General features: G+C 33.5%; 1 protein-coding gene across 3 annotated transcripts in view; it reads right to left on the reverse strand.

Annotated features, from left to right (window-relative positions):
* STRN3 (striatin 3) overlaps positions 1-18,332 on the reverse strand; it is a 114,087-nt gene that overhangs the window by 29,611 nt on the left and 66,144 nt on the right. For 2 of the 3 annotated variants that reach the window (XM_032341481.1, XM_032341479.1), the window contains exons 6-8: positions 12,707-12,836; positions 11,296-11,437; positions 6,107-6,217 (exon numbers count right to left, since the gene is read on the reverse strand). In XM_032341481.1, the coding sequence (XP_032197372.1) occupies positions 6,107-6,217; positions 11,296-11,437; positions 12,707-12,836 (383 nt within the window). The remainder of the gene's footprint in view (positions 1-6,106; positions 6,218-11,295; positions 11,438-12,706; positions 12,837-18,332) is intronic. The other variant, XM_032341480.1, reaches the window with a different exon arrangement.

Below are 18,332 nucleotides of genomic sequence, written 5' to 3' on the forward strand. Positions count from 1 at the left end.
GTTAGCAGGCAATCTGGAAAAGATAAAATTTATTTTATATTTTTTAAAAGATCTTAACTATTTGAGAGAAAGAGAGAGTGAGCGTGAGAGACAGCATGAGTTGGGAGGACAGGGAGAAGCAGGCTCCTGCTGAGCAGGAAGCCTGAGGCAGGGCTCTATCCCAGGACTCTGGGACCATGACCTGACGCAAAGGCAGATGCTTAACTGACTGAGCCACTCTGGCACCCCAGTAAGTTTATTTAGTTATGTCTGCTACATCTGTTCTATTTTCTCATTATTGTTCTAATAAAATAAAAGCTTTCACACGAAAACTATCATCTTAAAAAAAATAACATCACAATATTAAGAAAAAAAAACTAGTTCAGCTAGAAAGTGATTCCATAGTTTTAAAAAAGTGTACTGATTCAGAGAATATCAAGCTGGTACTTTCTGACCCCTTGTCAAAAGGTCAAGTTAAGATAGTTAGCTACAAAGTGAATCTGTAGTTTTATAAAGAGTATCAATCTGATACTTTCTAATCCTTGTCAAAATGTGTAAGTTAAGGTACTGTCTTATGGGGATGGAAAAAAATATATGTATGAGTTGAACTCAATGTTCTGTCTTAAAAATGTGAAATCAGGGGCAGCTCAGTGGTTCATTCAATTAAGTGTCTGACTCATGATCTCAGCTCAGGTCTTGATCTCTGGATCCTGAGTTCAAAGCCTATGTTGGGCTAGGTGTGGAGCATGCATGCATATATACATATATGCATAAATAAAGGTGTGAAATTAAAACAGGAAATACAAAACAAGCTGCAACCCTTTCATAAGAGACAACTATTTTTTTCTTTGATTTGATATAAGAGAATACTTAACTGTTTTATGGATTCTTCAAATTTATACTCTCTTGTAACAGAAGCAGCTTAAATACCAGATATTTGGAGCACCTGGTGGCTCAGTGGGTTAAATGTCTGACTCTTGATTTTGGCTCAGGTTATGATCTCAGGGTCATGGAACTGGTTGAGCCCAGTGTGGGGCTCCACACTCAGCAAGGAGTCTGCTTGAGATGCTCACTCTCCCTCTGCCCCTCCCTGAATTTGTGTGTATGTGCGCATGTTCTCTCCCTGTCTCTCTCAAATAAGTAAATAAATAAATAACATCTTTTTAAAAATACCAAATATTTTACAGCGTGCACCAAGTTGTTTTTAAAAGCCTACTAAAAGTTACTGCTATAAAAGAACAATTTCTCCTTAAATGTTAAAATGTCCAATGTATAGATATTTGGACAAAAGTCACACTTGACAAAAATATTACATTTCTGTCGATGGTTTGTCATCCTGGATCTGGAGTAACAAGTGACAAAAACTAATATAAAATTTTTTAAAAACTAGAAAACAATCCAGGACACTCACTAATAAATTATATATATATATATTTTTTTTTTTTTAAGATTTTATTTATTTATTTGACAGAGAGAAATCACAAGTAGACGGAGAGGCAGGCAGAGAGAGAGACAGGGAAGCAGTCTCCCTGCTGAGCAGAGAGCCCGATGCGGGACTCGATCCCAGGACCCTGAGATCATGACCTGAGCCGAAGGCAGCGGCTTAACCCACTGAGCCACCCAGGCGCCCCACTAATAAATTATATTTTAAAAATACTGAAAAAGTGAAAAGACTTTCCTTTTCCAATGTATTGACAAGTCAAAGGATGTGCAGCAATTCTGTAACATCAGTTAAGAAGGGGAATGACAATCATATTCTATACATGGAAAAGACAGGAAAATTAGCACAAATGACAATCATGAGAAAAATTAAGACAAGTTCATTCATTCACTAAAAACTAGAACTGTAAACATATATGTTCTCAGAATGTGAGTCTTTGAAATGGGAAAAGCCTATGAATCATTTGAAGGAAAGATATGAAATGACTATTTTAATAAGCCTCAATTTTAGAAGTCTTAAATAGCATAGGAGTAGTAAGCCATACAGTAAGAACATCTATAAAAGAAAACATATTACAATTCACAATTTAAACTTTCCACGTAGAAACCCTGAAGCAGACAAAAATCTAAGGAAGTCTTAAAAACTTTTTAATTCCTTCCTCATATTTTTCCAAATTTCAGATGCTTCACACTTACTCTAGATGCTCCACAGTGATTTCTGTTATTGATTTACATGCTTTTACTGAGCTGTAAATAACACAGCAAAATGCACACCACCAAAAACTTCTCTAGAAAAATCATACCAGACCAAATTTTAACATAACAATAAATTTAGAAACTCTCCCTGACTCCCTTGCCCAATTATAGAACCTTTAGAAATTATTAAAGAATGAAAGAAAACTGAATTGTGGGTCAGATAACAGTACTGTATCAATTACTTTCCTGGTTTTCATCACTGTACTGTGGTCACTTAAGAGGATGTTCTTGTTGTCAGGTAACATATGCTAAACCATTTGAGGAACAACATATCTGCAACCTACTCATTTTTTGAACTATTCAAAATAATAAATGTATATATTTACAGAGAAAGAATAAAGCAAACGCAGTAAAATGTTGACACCTGGGGGGTCTGGGTGAAAATTACCTGGAATTCTTTGTACTATTCTTGCAACTGTACTTCTCCTTAAGTATGAAATTATGTCAAAATAAAAAGTTAAAAAGTAGGGGCGCTTGGGTGGCTCAGTGGGTTAAAGTCTCTACCTTCAGCTCAGGTCATGATCCCAGGGTCCTGGGATCGAGCCCTACATCGGTCTCTCTGTTCAGCAGGGAGCCTGCTTTCCCCCCTCTCTCTCTCTGCCTGCCTCTCTGCCCACTGTGATCTCTGTCTGTCAAGTAAATAAATAAAATCTTTAAAAAAAAAAAAAAGTTTAAAAAGGGAAGCTTAACACTTTTGAAGCCTGAGAACAAAATAACTCCATCAAGTCTCTTATACGTTTCATGTTTTCTACTTTTATAAGTATTAATAAAGTATATCTCCTAAGTATATGGCACTTAGCATGAAATTAATACTAAATTATATCTACAGTCCAAGGCAAAGTTCACATTTAAATCATTTTCTTTTGCCTCAAGTGGAAAAAAGGAAAGGTATAGTGAAGTAAACAAGTTAGAAGACAAATAACCACTAGTTTCTCAGCTCTGGACTCTTCCATTTAAGAGTCAGATCATGATTGAGTCTTTACAAAGTTAAAAAACTGATATTCTCACCACTTTTTTCTTTCCATTAAAAAAAAAAAAGCATTTAGGTTGGGTTACATCTGCTGAATCTATATGGTAAAATTAGCAAAAAATTTTCTTCCCTCTAAGAAGCTAGAAAAAAATCTGTGGAAATGTAGTATTATGATCCAGTGGGTATAATTCATTCATATATTGGAATAAAGGAAATAAAAATCAAGACTGCAGCTTACAAATTATTCTATCTTGCACAAAGCTATATCTAATAAAATATCAGAATAAAACTCAACAAAAACAGGTAATAAGAATATGAAAATACAGGAATTATCCCTTTCATATAAAATGATATATTTGTATTAATGTTAATCTACCTAGATTAAGACAGAAGTTATGATCCATCAACTGAAAAAAGTTTTTTATTTCCTTAAGTTTTATCTCCACATCAGGGATTCAGAGCCAACAGGTTCATACTGAACTTGATATATTCAAGGGCAAAAGGTTTTATTTAAATTCACAATAAGTGCAAAAAGAAACACATTACCTCCTAATACATTCCTGAGACATTTTGCTGTAAATCTTATATGTACATATATAGAGGCAACCTTAAGACCCAGACATTTCTAAGAACATTAAAAATGAGCAATAATATAAAGGTCTAACTAACGGAGGCCAGGTTAAATCTACCAACTGCAAAACTATGTAATCATTAAAATTATATCTTTTTCAGATGACTATAAAACATTTAAGACAAAAATGAATTAAAATATTACAATATTTTTGTTAAAAATTAAAAAGGTGGTTTATATAAAAGACAACACTTGGAAAAAGTTGTAAAGATGTATGTCAAATATTAATCTCTAAGTATTAAGATTGTGGGTCTTTTCACATTTTTATGTTTCTAGATATTATACTTCTTACACTGTCTGGGTAACAAGCATGTGTTACTTTTTATTATTATATAGACAAAGTTAGTTCCTTTAAAAAAAAAAAAAGAAAGAAAGAAAGAAAGAAAGAAAACCAAAATTAAAAAGACCTGGCTAAATAACAGAGTACGTATCTAGATAATAAAACAATGCAAAAACAAAAACAAAAACAAAACCCCAATACTGAGACATGAGAGCCTCAGGCATAGCTCTGCGGGCCCAACTTCTAATTTGTATCCTTTGTTCGCTTCACATAGTTCTCCAATCTTATATTTCACAACAAGGTAGATGGTTTAAAAAAACCCTGAAAACATGTTATACAGAGGAATACTTATTGATATGAAATGATGTCTTCTATGAAATGTCAGCTAAACAGGCAAATAAAACTGATACAATGGTCCTACTTTTAAAAGTTAATTAAATTCAAATGTTATGGGGGTTTGAATTTTAGCTTCAGTTGATTTGTTTCTAGTATTTCTTAAAGATGTGGGTGTAACATTTTCTAGATAGGTTCAAGGCCTACAACTGAAAAAGACCTTCAACTGACCTATATATTATTTTCTAAACCTCAAAAAGATCTAATCATATCAGGAGGAAAAAATGGGGGGTATTTATATTTTAAATTAAGCAACATTATCTAACATTTTCTAAAGAAATCAAAAGATAAGTCAGTTCATAAACAGCACGCAGATAATAAATAATCTAATATTAAAATAAATTACATTTCATTAAAAAGACCTACACCCCCAAATTCCAATGTTTCATGTCTATATTCAAATAGTCAATCATGCAAAAGTACTTTTATACTAAACATGCATGAATTACGTAGGTAAATGATGTTAGAGCTGAACACAGCCCCTGCCCAGCACTAAATGTTTTTAAATACAATAAGCAATTCACTGTATAATCTGAAACTTCTTAGAAAAGTTTCTTTTCATTCACATGCATAGCAAATTAGCATAATTTTAGAAAAGAAAACTGTGTAACAAGTTCCCAAAACTCCCCTTATTAGCTTCCACAATAAATTAAACCATTTAAAAAGTTTTACTGCAAAAAACTTACACGCATTTCAGTTACACCTGCCATTTTATAAACTCCTCTGTCAAGGAATATAAAAAGAATGCCTATATGGTTTTAGCCTTTGCTATCACTTTGTCCTTGACATAGTCAAAAAAGTGAGACTAGCAAGAATCAACAGCCAGTTCAAAATAAAGTTTTCCCCAAAGTGAGCTTCAAGTTTCTTCATTTAATACTCAAAAGTCTGAAGATACTTTTCATGTGGCTGTTTTTAAAGTTTGATTCAAAAAATGGAAATGAACTGTATCACTTGAGAGGTGCTATAGCTGAATTTATACTTTCACAGTACGCTGATCATATGCAACATAGTGAAAAATACTATGAAAAAAAGTTACTCAGCTAGAGACCAAACAAACCTTACTGGCATCACTACCCTTCTTATTAGCCTTCCACCACAGTAGTCAACAAAATACCACCCAGGAGAGATTTTTCTGCTGTCCTCCTGCTTTGCTGTTGGATTAAGACCAGAAAGAAGCAATGATGAAAAGGGCTTTTATATTCACTATACTTAAAGATTTCCAAACTAAGAAATATAACCTGGGCAAGAGTTGGTTATAGCTATAATACCCTATTTATCAAAAACAAGGAAATTTATAATTTCTCCCTTTTGAACAAATTTGTTACTTTTAATTTTTAAAACATTTTTTAATTTGTTACTTTAATTCCAAGGCCAATATTCCTTACAAATTGGTAAAATTTTTAAAGCTTTAAACCAAACAGAAAACCTCCCTTGAAACCTTTCCTTCATCCTTATTAACATTATTTAAAATGATTTTTCACTTGATTAATAACACAGCCTAAGTTATATTCAAATAAATTTTAATTATACAACAAAGTTTAAAGTTAGTTGCCCCCAATGAAACCAAAAAAAGGTACACACACACAAAAAAGCAAGAGTTGAAGAATTTTTTTCTAAGAGATTGGTATACAAAAATTATAATAGAATCTGCACTTACTCTTCACCCCTTTCTTCCCCTTTCGTTCCTTCTTGTACTGTTCCTTCAGTTTACTTATTAATCCCTGGTCTACATCCCAAACCTCAGTAGGTGGGGAGAGGTCATCTTTATCTACATGCAGCATATTATTAAAAGAAAAAAAATCAGCAGTTGGCAATGCAAGCTGTTGGCAGTAAACTGTTATAGTTTTACATAATCATAATAAAAATACACTAACAGCATATACCCAAAATACTTTAAAGGTGCAGTTTCAGTTTTGGTATTCACAACTCAAACTCTAAATGCCCATCTCATAAGTTTCTAAACAGTTAACACTAACAGTTAAATGGTGCTTCATTATCTATGAATCACAAATTTGAAGGTTATTATTCTTTCAATGAGTAATATTCAATGGACTGACATTAGAAAACTGTTATACAAAAGAGATCACTGCATCTTTATAAAAATGTTCATAAAAATTATTCAGCCAGCATCATAAAAGCAAATGAATGAATTACATGCGAACTACTCATAAGAGTGCAAGCTGGAAAGGTCAGTGCCATTTTATTGATGAAAATATTCATGCACCTTCTGTCACACTGATTCTGCATGCACGGGTAACTATACTAATGGAGAGGCATTCTAGTCCAATATAATACATACATATAGTTCCAAAATACATTGTCTCCAATAATACATACAAAGCATTCAGAGAATCCCACCTCGGCCCCCACCCCACCCAAATAGTTCAACATCTCATTACCTTCTTCCATTGGTCTACAACTAAGATTAGCAAAAAAAAACAAAAAAACAAAACTCAAATTCCACTGAAGAATTTTTGAGTTGATTTTTTTTAGGGTAAGATAAAAGCAGTGACAAGCATGGAGAAGTGAAAACATACATTGCTGTACATCTGCTAAAGAAGAAACTTCAGCTATTTTAGCTGAATAACAAATCTGTATTTATTTTAAGTAAATACTTGTGCCTGGAAAAATTTTACTCTATAGTAAACTAGAAGAAAACAGCATTAAAAAGAAGCAGAATAAAAATAAGTCTATTAGAATTACTTTAAGGATTAAGGGTTTTCCCGTCATTTGTTTAGTTTTAAAATAGCCATGTTACTAGAAAGCTTAACATTCTGTTACAGAGTAACAGCTATGAGTTTATGTAAGCATGTTACTAAATTAGAACTGTATCAAAACACACAGGCTAAGTCACTGAACAGGACTGACAGAATAATGAGATTTTAGGGAAACCACACTTGCTAAATTTCTGATAACTCATTATATTCCAGATTACAAGTCTTGTAAAACTGCCTAGGCCTCACTGACATAATCCATACAGTGGACATTAAAAAGCCTTTTTTGCCCCTTATAGACTGCTATTTGTAGTAAATATAAAAATTCTCATATTTGAATGGCATGTAGAAATTCAATTACTTACTGTACCTTGAGCCTTTTCTACTACACTTGTTATCACTTTCTCCCCTATGGATATACCTATGATCTTTGGCAATCTGGATGTAAAAAGCTAAATTCAAAGCTTTAAGTTAATTTGCCAACTTGAATTACACAAACTAGGTTGCTCAAGATTGAAACATATACATAAGATTATCTGTCAAATTTCCAACTGTAGTACTGTTTGTAATACTGCAGTAATATTGATTTAAAGAGAAAATTTACTTTTGTGTACTTTAATCATGAAGTTTACTGAAAACGGCTGTAATCAAAATTATTCTGTGAACTCACTGGACACTCCCCCAAAAATGTGATCTAAAGAACAAATCATTTGCATTCATCTTAATAAAACTAGCAATTATTGTTTAAGTAACCACTTAAAGTAAGCCAAACGATGTATTTTTAAACCTATAGAAAGAAAATTTAAAAACAAAAAAGCTTCAGTGGTATAAATTTTACATAGGTAATGCCATAGGACAGAAAATTTTAGTAAGATAGCCTCAACAGTTTTTTAAAAGACCTCTATAGGAAAAATAAAGTTGTAACTCTAATTCAAGTAGCAAAGGGTACTAGAGTGAAAAAGCAAAAGGGAATAAAAAGGATAAGCCTAAGGGAAAAAAAACCAAATATTACTTGAAAGATAACCTAAAGTCTAGAAAACAAAGGTTAACTCAAAGCAGTGCAAAGAACAGGTTGGTGAATGCATATGTGCACAAAAAACATCCTGAAACTTGCCTTGTAATAACAGCTGATTTGATACTGCTTATAAGAAATAGTTAAGAGCAAAAGGGAAGAGGCAGCATAATCTTCTACATATTAATTCTGTTTTGTTAATAATCTAGGGGGGGAAAAATACCAAGAAATGAGGTTGAATCAGTTAGGGGAACTTTTTTGTTTAAAAGAAAACACAAATATGCACACACAAAAAAATGACCCTTAACAACTCAAAACCACAAAAACATAAAATTCTAATATGGTAATTCTAACTATCATAGTAGAGGAATTATATAAATCTACTTAATATAGCATAAAAATGTAACATCACTTTATGCAAATATTCAGTACTTTAATTATCCAATCCATAATATTTAAATACAAACATTCAGGTACTAATTACATTTGGTAGTCCTATAAATTTCCACAAATCACACTTTCAAAGTGGAGGAGAAAATAACCAAACATGCTCAAAATGCCATGTCTCCATGAGAGAAATAGCAAAATCAGAAATGCCTACTACTATTTTTGATTATGAGCAGAACTAAAAACTACCAAAATTAAACTCAGACTACCTAATGTAGATAACAGAAGAAAAATAGGATTTAGAAGCTTCCTAAAAAAGCAGTGGTTTTATATGATGAAAGTATTCAAAATTAGAATATCTGAGATTTATAATGTTACAAAATAAAAAACAACAGACTACCCACCTTGGGTGGGTACTGGAATATGTTTCAGTAGGATACATTACTTATAAATAACAACAACAACAACAAAAAGTCTTTTGCCCAATAATTTAAATCTCAAAAACTGTCACCTTCCCATTTGTAAGTAAATTCAAATTTAAGCAAATGAGTTAAATAAAGGTATGTTTGTATATCCATCCTCTTTGTTTTGGAAAAACTGAATATAGCACCTGTTGAGTAGAAATGAAAATACAGAAACAGTGCATAGATCCTTTGACAGTTTGCATTTGGTAAGGAAAGAAACTGCCTGAACAATTTTGTTCTTTTCCTTCTAAAGAACTTAAAATGCTTTAAAGATGGTTCAATCTCATCTGGAAGGAAGAGACTTTCAGTTACTTCCATATACACAGATTCAGGTCACAGTCAAATAGTAATAGTAAAAGTGAGTAATAGTTTACTGTTATCACTCACTAATTAGGTCTGCTTTTCAAACTGCTCTAGAGCCAAAAGCCTTTGGACAGAAGGACCAATCGACTACACAGAATATAGCATTTCATTATTAAAGAAATAATGCCATTTTATACAAACTAAATTCCTGAAATTTTTGTATATTCTTTTGACAGTTAAAATTCTAGCAATTTTAGGCAAAGAAAGCAGGAATGGTTATATACCAAGCATTAGCTATGTAGATATTTGAAAACTGCTGATTATTTTCTTTAATGAAAATAATCTAAATGTTCATCAGTAAGACCCCAATTAAATAATGGAACATACTGACAGAATATTATGAGGCTATTAAAAATGTCGCTGCAGAAGAACAATGTATTAGGTAAAAAAGTGTGGGTTATAAACTGGAACTAAGCAAAATCCTTTGTTAAAGACAGATACACATATATAAATGTTAAGCATGATTCTCCTTACACAGTGGCATTATACGTTATTTTTAATTTCTTCTTCACAGAAGAAGGGTTTCTAAACTCCTAAAATACACGAATTACAAAATAATTATATACTTATATAATTTAAATGTACTTATATAATTATAAAATAACCCGGGGCGGGGGGGCACAGTACTTTAGAATCTACTGGGAAAAAATTAGGTATTTCTAACATTGAATGGGTTGCACAAAGAAGCTTAAAGAAAACTTTTATACTTTTATTGTGCCCCCTGAGCAAGGCTAATTCTTAAGAAAAGTAAACTAGAATATAGCCATTTTCAAATAGTAAGTACAAAAATGTATATTCAAAGTCTAGAAGGTAATTCTGAATTTTTTTTTCGCATTTTCCACTAATGTGCCTCTTCTCTTTCCACATAGAAGAAGAGATAAGTAAAGGTCCGAAACGATGCTTAAGAATTATAATCAGTAAGAAAGCAAGTAACAAAACTCAGATTTTTAAGTGCTTAAATTGTTATCAGGATAGTAAATAATTACATTACCTCTTAGGTTTTGTTTCTCCTGCTATTAGTAAATTCAGTTTCAGTACACAAATGAGGCATTTTTAAATAATATGTGTTCCCCATCATCAAAGTAGTTTTTAAGTAGTTAATGATAACTCCTCCTGCTAGTAACTAAGCAACTTTGGTGTTCCTTTAAAATGTGCAATAAGGTACTTAGTAACCTTCTCCAATAAAGCTCTATAAACATAGTGTGAGTTCTACCTGCCAGATAACATGCTGGTTTTCGAAGCTGATTGAATGAACAACAGAGTGGACCTAAGTTATTATCTTAATAAATGTTTATACTTTTATTTTCTAATGGAGTTTTAAATCCTGTATAAATAGAACTGTTTCCTTTCAGTTATAGCTGGATTATTATTAGCATTATGTATCATTTCCAAAGGCTAGGCCCTAACATATGCATACTAGTAAATATATGTAGTAAAGTTTAATACATTCACTAAACCTTGTTCAATGTAAAGCTGTAATTCAAGATTAGTAGCTTTATTACTTTCTAGCAATAAGTCAGGTAACATTGTATGGGCATAACAAGAGTTAAATCTTTAAACCTAGATTCATTACCAAATTAAATAATGGGAATGCTTAAAACTACATAGATGTGCTTTTTTTTTTTTTTTAATTTGCTAAGAGGAAAAAAATTGGATTTCTTTCAACTTTAACTCAAGGTAAGTTCCAAAAATCAAAATCCACCAAAAGGCATATATTAAACAATAGTTTTGTCACCAAATCTAAATAAATTGGTACAAAATACCCTGAGATTATTCAAGACCACTTCCCCTTGTTCTCGTTCAACTGCCACCATACATTCAAATACTCACATTCCACGTATAATATTCAATACCAATATATCCTTAAAGGCTATTCTCCCGCCCCCATATTTCTTTATCACCTTACCCCATTCTGTGCCATCCCCTGAACTCCGTGCTTCTCCAGCTCCTTCACCATCTTCAGCTGTCACTAAAAAATCAAATTCTTTCAGTGCTTCCTCAGTATCAGGATCATCAGTTAGGTCAGCAGCTAAACCTTCATTACCTATCTGAAAATGGAACATAAGCCAAGAATTACTTTTATCCTAGATTTTAAAGTGGTCCTTTATATGATTTCGCACAATTATCTTTATATTTGCACTCCAATTTTTAAATTACTTATACAAAATTTTAGATTTTCCATTTATTTCACCAATCCCCAAATATATGCATATAAATGGCAAATATAAATTTCTTAACAGTGTCATGTGAAGATTACTGTAAGATGTGATGTAAGTAATCTGGTAGTAAAAAAAAAAAAGGTCGCTAAAAAATGGTTAAAATAATAATCCAAAGTAGTTCACTTCTTTAATTAGAATAGGATCACAATTACCCCTATTTATAAGTCCTTTTACTCACTTACATTCTGATAATACACTGTGTTAAACTGACTTCACTCACTGAGAACTGCACATGTAGTCCATAATTCACAAGGTTCTGGCATGACTAATATAATAAGAATATTAACTGATCTTAAGTCAATAGCTGTGATAATAATGGTGCTTTGCCTCCCAAGGAAAAAAAAAGGAGGGGGGATCTCTCCATTTACCCATGTTACACACATGAGTATGCCGCATACATGAAATGTGAAAGGAAGGCTGAAAACTGCTTTAATAGCCTAAAAACTTTTAAGGAACAAGAACATTATTATAATATCCCAAGAAAACAAAACTTAACCCATGTACTTTTTTTTAGATACATGAAATACTCTATACTACTGTGGTAATTCATAAATGGATCATCTAATTTGTGTATACTCTTATAGCTAACCCACATCACTGATAAAATTGATAACTCAGTTTCTTAGATTATGAGGAAAAGTAAACTTTTATTAATCCTTATCAAAGAACAAGAATGTAGACACATACATTTATAACCTATAGTTTAGTCCCTCCCCCAGAGTGGGAGCATCCCCACTGCAGCTTCACTTTATTTATCACCTGTGTACTGTACACGAAAAGACAGACGTCAGCAGTGATTCTTAACTGTAGCAGGAGTGGATAAGGTGGATTTTTTTTTTTTTTTAAGTTTCAAAGTGCCAGACTAGTTCTATTAAAAAAAGACCCCTTTTTGCCATTTAGTGAATGATACAGCAAATAATAATTTCTAATATAGGTGGGTAATAGTGAGAACTGACAATATATAAAACTTTCAATCGAGATGATAAAATAAAAAATAATCCATCACTTCTAATGTAACTTAAGATATCTTGAAAATTTCTACTCCAAATACATGTGTATATGTACTTTAGCCAAAAAAATTAAAAACTGAGTTCCTACTTTGTGTTTATTCATCCGATGTTTATCTTTTCCTTCTGGGATGCCTTCAATCATGTCATTTTCCTCTTCTTCATCACTGTCATCAGCATTTTCTAAAAAATTGAATGTCTCAAGAACATCACCAGAGGGCCTGTCAAAGGGGACAAAGATGAATCCAAATATTCCAATGGTTAATTCTAATATTTCTTTGTTTCCTATTTTAAAACAGTACTTGAAACCAGTATAGAGATTCAAATGATAACCTATTTATAATATATTGCCTAAGTATTTTACCCAAGAAAATAATGTTTTGAAGATTGTTTTCTGACTAAAGTAAAAGTGATTGTTTTGTTAAGTTTCTCTTTGAGTAATTACTGTGTCAAAATCTTATAGTAACAGACACTCAAATGTGGTATTATTTCTCAAAATAAAGCCACCATAAGCAAGCAAGTAAACTTAACATTTCTTATAGCTCTACAACCTCTTACAGAGGTCCAAATGTCTGAAGACTAAAATCTGCCCAGATTTAAAATTATGGGGCAAATCAGATACAGATATTCCAATCCATTTCACAGACTTTCTTACCTACAAAACAGGATTCTGAATATACTAAAGAAATACTTTCTTCAAGTCTTTTAGAATCATTCAATTAATAGGTAATAACGATCGTCTATTTTAATCTACCTATGAAGTCATTTTTAAACTATAATTTAGTCCCTTCTCTATGTACAAAAAAGGGTTTTCAAATAGCTATTTAATATCTAGTAACAAAGCAAGAGAACAGTGAAAATTTCAGCCCAACAAAGACTTACACAATAAAAGTCTCTGCTCTACCATTATCTAGATGACTGAATTTGGCCAAGTCACTTAAACCTTTTAGCTGCAATTTCTTTACCTGTAAACTGTTTGGGTTGAACTAGATGATCTTTTGGTACCAAAAAGAGTAACAATCTAAAATACAACTCAGACTTTTTTTTTTGAAGGGGGCAGGGCCTGGAGCGGCAAAGAGAGAGAGAGAAAGAGAATCTTAAGCAGGCTCCATGTCCAGTGCGGAGCCCCCAATGCAGGGCTTGATTCTCACAACCCTGAAATCAACAGAAGACAGGGTCACCTGGGTGGCTCAGTCTGGTGAGCATCTGACTCTTGGTATCAGCTCAGGGCATGATCTCAGGGTTGTGAGATCAACCCCTGTATCATCAGACCCACACAAGTGCAGAGTCTGCTTGGGATTCTCCCTCTCCCTCTTCCTGAGGGCAGATACCCCCCTCTCTAAAATAAACTAAAATCTTAAAAAAAAAAAAAGAATAAGACACTTCACCAACTGAGTCACCCAGCCACCCTAATTCAGACTATTTTTTAACATAGCATGGATTTTAATAGGTCTCTATATACTCTACCTAATCCAGCTCATTGTTTAAGGACCTGCATAAAAACTGAATGTAGAGAGAGATGTTTTTCCAAATACAAATCAGTAAAACAAAGATACAGTAACACAACACACACTTTCAGCTCAATATTTACAGTATGCCTTAACATCTGGGGATTAAATGAAAAGCAAAAAGGTAAGCGGCAAAACTGGTACATTAATGACAGAAAAATAGAAACTAGTACATTTAAGATATGAGAATTCCATTTCAAACTCTCACAAATTAAGTAGTATTGTCCCTTGGATAGAAATGTCTGTCTATAGGGGCGCCTGCATGGCACAGTCAGTTAAGTGTCTGCCCTTGGCTCAGGTCATGATCCCACAGTCCTGGAATCAAGTACTATGTTGGGCTCCCTGCTCATCAGGGAGCCTGCTTCGCCCTCTCCTTCTATCCCCCCCACTTATGCTTGCTCTCTCTCCCTCTAGTTCTCTCCTTCTCTCAAATAAATAAAAAAATCTTAAAAATTAAAAAAAAAGAGAGATGTCTCTAAAGTGAAAATCATGTTTTAAGTTTCTAAAACTGTATTTTTTTTAAACTATATTTTTTAAATAAGACTTTATTTGTCAGAGAGAAAGAGGAGGGGGAGAGAGAGAGAACACAAGCAGGGGAAGCTGAGGCAGAAGGAAAAGCAGGCTCCTCGCTGAGCAAGGAGCCTGATGTGGGACTTGATCCCAAGATCGTGGGATCATGATCCAAGCCCATGGCAGACACTTAACCAACTGAGCCACCCAGGCATCTCTTTAAAATTGTATTTCATCACAGCAATACACATGGATGGCTTTAAAAGACAAATAGAACACAATTCATAAAAGAAAATGAATCAGACTTTCCAATATTAAAAACTTTGTTCTTCTGGGGCGCCTGGGTGGCTCAGTGGTTTAAGCCTCTGCCTTCAGCTCAGGGTCATGATCTCAGGGTCCTGGGATCGAGCCCCACATCGGGCTCTCTGCTCAGTGGGGAGCCTGCTTCCCCCTCTCTCTCTGCCTGCCTCTCTGCCTACTTGTGATCTCTCTCTATCAAATAAATAAATAAAAATCTTTAAAAAAAAAAAAAAAACTTTGTTCTTCAAAAGACAGTGTTGGGGAACTTAAAGAAAAGCATACAGACTGGAAGAGAATATTTGCAAGTCATATATTTTATGAAGACAACCTGTATCCATAATACATAAAGAACAGTTAAATAACAGTAACAAATAAAAACAATAAAAAATGGGAACATTATTCAAGCAGACACTGTATCAAAAGATGCATAGATGGCATCAACTCATGGTCAACATCATTATTCTTCAGGAAAATGAAAATTAAAGCCACCACAGACTATGAAAGGTCTGAGACTTTACCCTACTTGCATGCTAACATACTGTTTCTTTTGAGATGCTTCTTTTTAGCATTCATGATGATGGCCTTTGAATTTTTTTTTTTTTTTTTTTTTTCTAATTTTATAGTGTAATTGAAACGAATCCTTTCAATCTGGAAACATCCTTGAAAATTAACAATCTATAAATTTATTCCAGAAAATTTTATTACTAATTTAATATTTTTTCAAGACCATTTTACCTGTTCTCTCTGGAACTCCTAGTCAAATGTTGGCCCTACTGATCTTTGAATTTACCTCTTTTCAGTCCTACTTTCTTCTTTCCCCTTTTCTCTTTTCAGAGGGTGGAGGTGGGGGGGGGGGTGATTCTTCAATCTTATCCTCCAAGTTTTATATGGAAATTATTTCTATCACACCTTTTAATCTCTAACAGCTCTTTTTTGATTTCTGATTGAACCTTTTCTTAGAGCTTTTAAAATTTAAGTTCAATTAATTAACATATAGTGTATTATTAATTTCAGAGGTAGAGTTCAGTGATTCATCAGTCTTATATAATACCCAGCGCTCATTACACCCCATGCCCTCCTTAATGTCCATCACTAAATAACATCCCACTTGTTTTGTAGAGGTATTATCTTCTCTCAATCTTTTCAGAAGAGTAATTATAGTTTTGAAAATCTGCTCCCTGTTTTGAGTTCCTTTTTTCTTTGGTTCCCTGGTTTCCAATTTCCGTAGTAAAGTCTCTCCTGAAATGTTCACCTTTAAGAGTGAGGCACCAAAGGCTAACTATATGTACTGAGTACACGGGTGAGGTTTGCCAAAGTGACTGGCTTCACTTCTGCATGAAAGGACAGAGCCTCACCATTTCACTGGCAGATCCCAATTGTTAGTATCATTAAGTCTTTCCTATTTATGTGATAAATTTCAACATTCTGCCTAGAAGGGATGTAAGACCCACTGCCAATATACCAGAAGCCAAATACTAGAAGAACAAGAGTCTCACCGCTCAGCTGGAGATTCAGATAATCCTCCTGTTTCCAGTTAAGTAGATTCTATCCTAGAGTTGCTTTATATCTTAAGAAATCAAAAATCATGGAACTTCACTGGAAAATACACCACCACAGGTGGAGGAATGTTTAGCTTACTACATAGGTAAAAGAGATCTGAGATTCTAACAACCTCTTACATAAACTTTAAACCAATACTCCAATCATAACCCTCTCTAAACCCAATCCAGATGTATCTGATACTTCTAATTCCTTAGCTGTTAGAGCTTTGCTGCCATTTTAAGACTTTAATTTGGCTTGTTCCTTTTATTATTGCTCCTGAATATCCCTAGATTTAAAGCATGTGATATTCCTACATTTTCTTTCCAGCCCCTCCAAAACTGTTAAATGTTCCCTATCTGATGAACAGTATATCCTCCATACTCTTGCCAACTTTTCAAATTGTTAAACTCACCCTATCCGGATGTATGGTACATCTTCGCATTCTTTCTACATATTCAGTTTTTTGTTCTTCTGCGTTAATGCGTTTTTAAAAAGTCTTTAACTGTAATTTTAACAGAGGTTCCAGAAGGCACATAACTAAAATGCACCTTTTTAAATCCATGATGCTTAAGCAAAAGTCTCTGTCTATGGATTTTGTAATAGTTTTTTTTTTCATTGCCAACTATGTATTTACTATCCTCTCTCACTGTAAAAAGAAAATCAACAGAATAAGAAAATTAAGATGGCTCAGTTGGTTAAGCAACTGCATTCGGCTCAGGTCATTATCCCAGAGTCCCAAGATCAAGGCCCACATTGGGCTCCCAGCTCCACGGGGAGTCTGCTTCTCTCTCTGATCTTTTCCACTCTCATGCTCTTTCTCACTCTCTCTCAAATAAATAAATAAAATCTGTAAAAAACAAAATTATAATGTCCAGATGAAGAGAAAATAAAACGGAGGCCAAGGGCAAGGTTGGCTAAGTAAAAGGCGAAAAGTCAGCCGGGGGTGAGGGAGCACGTCTGCAGGGCACAAATATGGCAAGAATCCAAACAGAGTAAAGAGAGAGAGCAACTACTGGAGGTTCGCAGGTAAATCAAACCAATTACTAAGAAGCAGCAAAGATTTCCTGTTGCAAGATCTAAGAGAACTCTGTGCTCCTTGAATCCTCATAAAGTAGATGCTTTGTGACATGATGCACTGTGCATTCAAAACACCCCCTCCCCAATAAACGAACAAATACAAGAGTGACATTCACTCAGCGGAATCTAGTAAACATTACCCTGGGAGGGTCACATTTCAATAGGATACACAGTATTCCACCACAACTAGCACTTACTATGTTCTAAACGCTTCCCTATTAATTCATTTCTTCTTCACATTAACCCTACCATCACTATTTTACCAGTGAGGAAACTGGCACAGGAAGGTTAAGTACCTTGCCCAGAGTCATAACTAATAAGTGGCAAAGTCACAATTTAAACCTAGTCAGTCCTCCTCAGAATTCACATTCTAAACCATTAAACCTCTAATAATATGATCTAAAATTTTCCACTGCACTGTTAAACAATAAGATTACTTCTAACTTTTTACTATTATAAATAAGAATGTGATAAACATCCTTCTGCTAAAATCTCAACATGTTAGATCATTTTTCTCATTCCTAGTTTTCAAAGGCCCGAATAATAGCTGAACCCCACATACCTGCATTAGTGCAGATTCAGAATACGTAAGTATACTCATTAAGATGGAAGTCAGCCTTGATTAAGAACAACTATTACCTAAACATTTGTGGACACATGAATGGAACAAGAAAGTGTGGTATATACATACAATGGAATATTACTTAGCCAAAAAAGAAGGAAATCTTGTCATATGCTACAACATGCTAAACCTTCATGACATTATGCTAAGTGAAATAA

Source organism: Mustela erminea, chromosome 5 (assembly GCF_009829155.1).
Source record: "Mustela erminea isolate mMusErm1 chromosome 5, mMusErm1.Pri, whole genome shotgun sequence".
In the NCBI taxonomy this organism is placed as follows: Eukaryota; Metazoa; Chordata; class Mammalia; order Carnivora; family Mustelidae; genus Mustela; species Mustela erminea.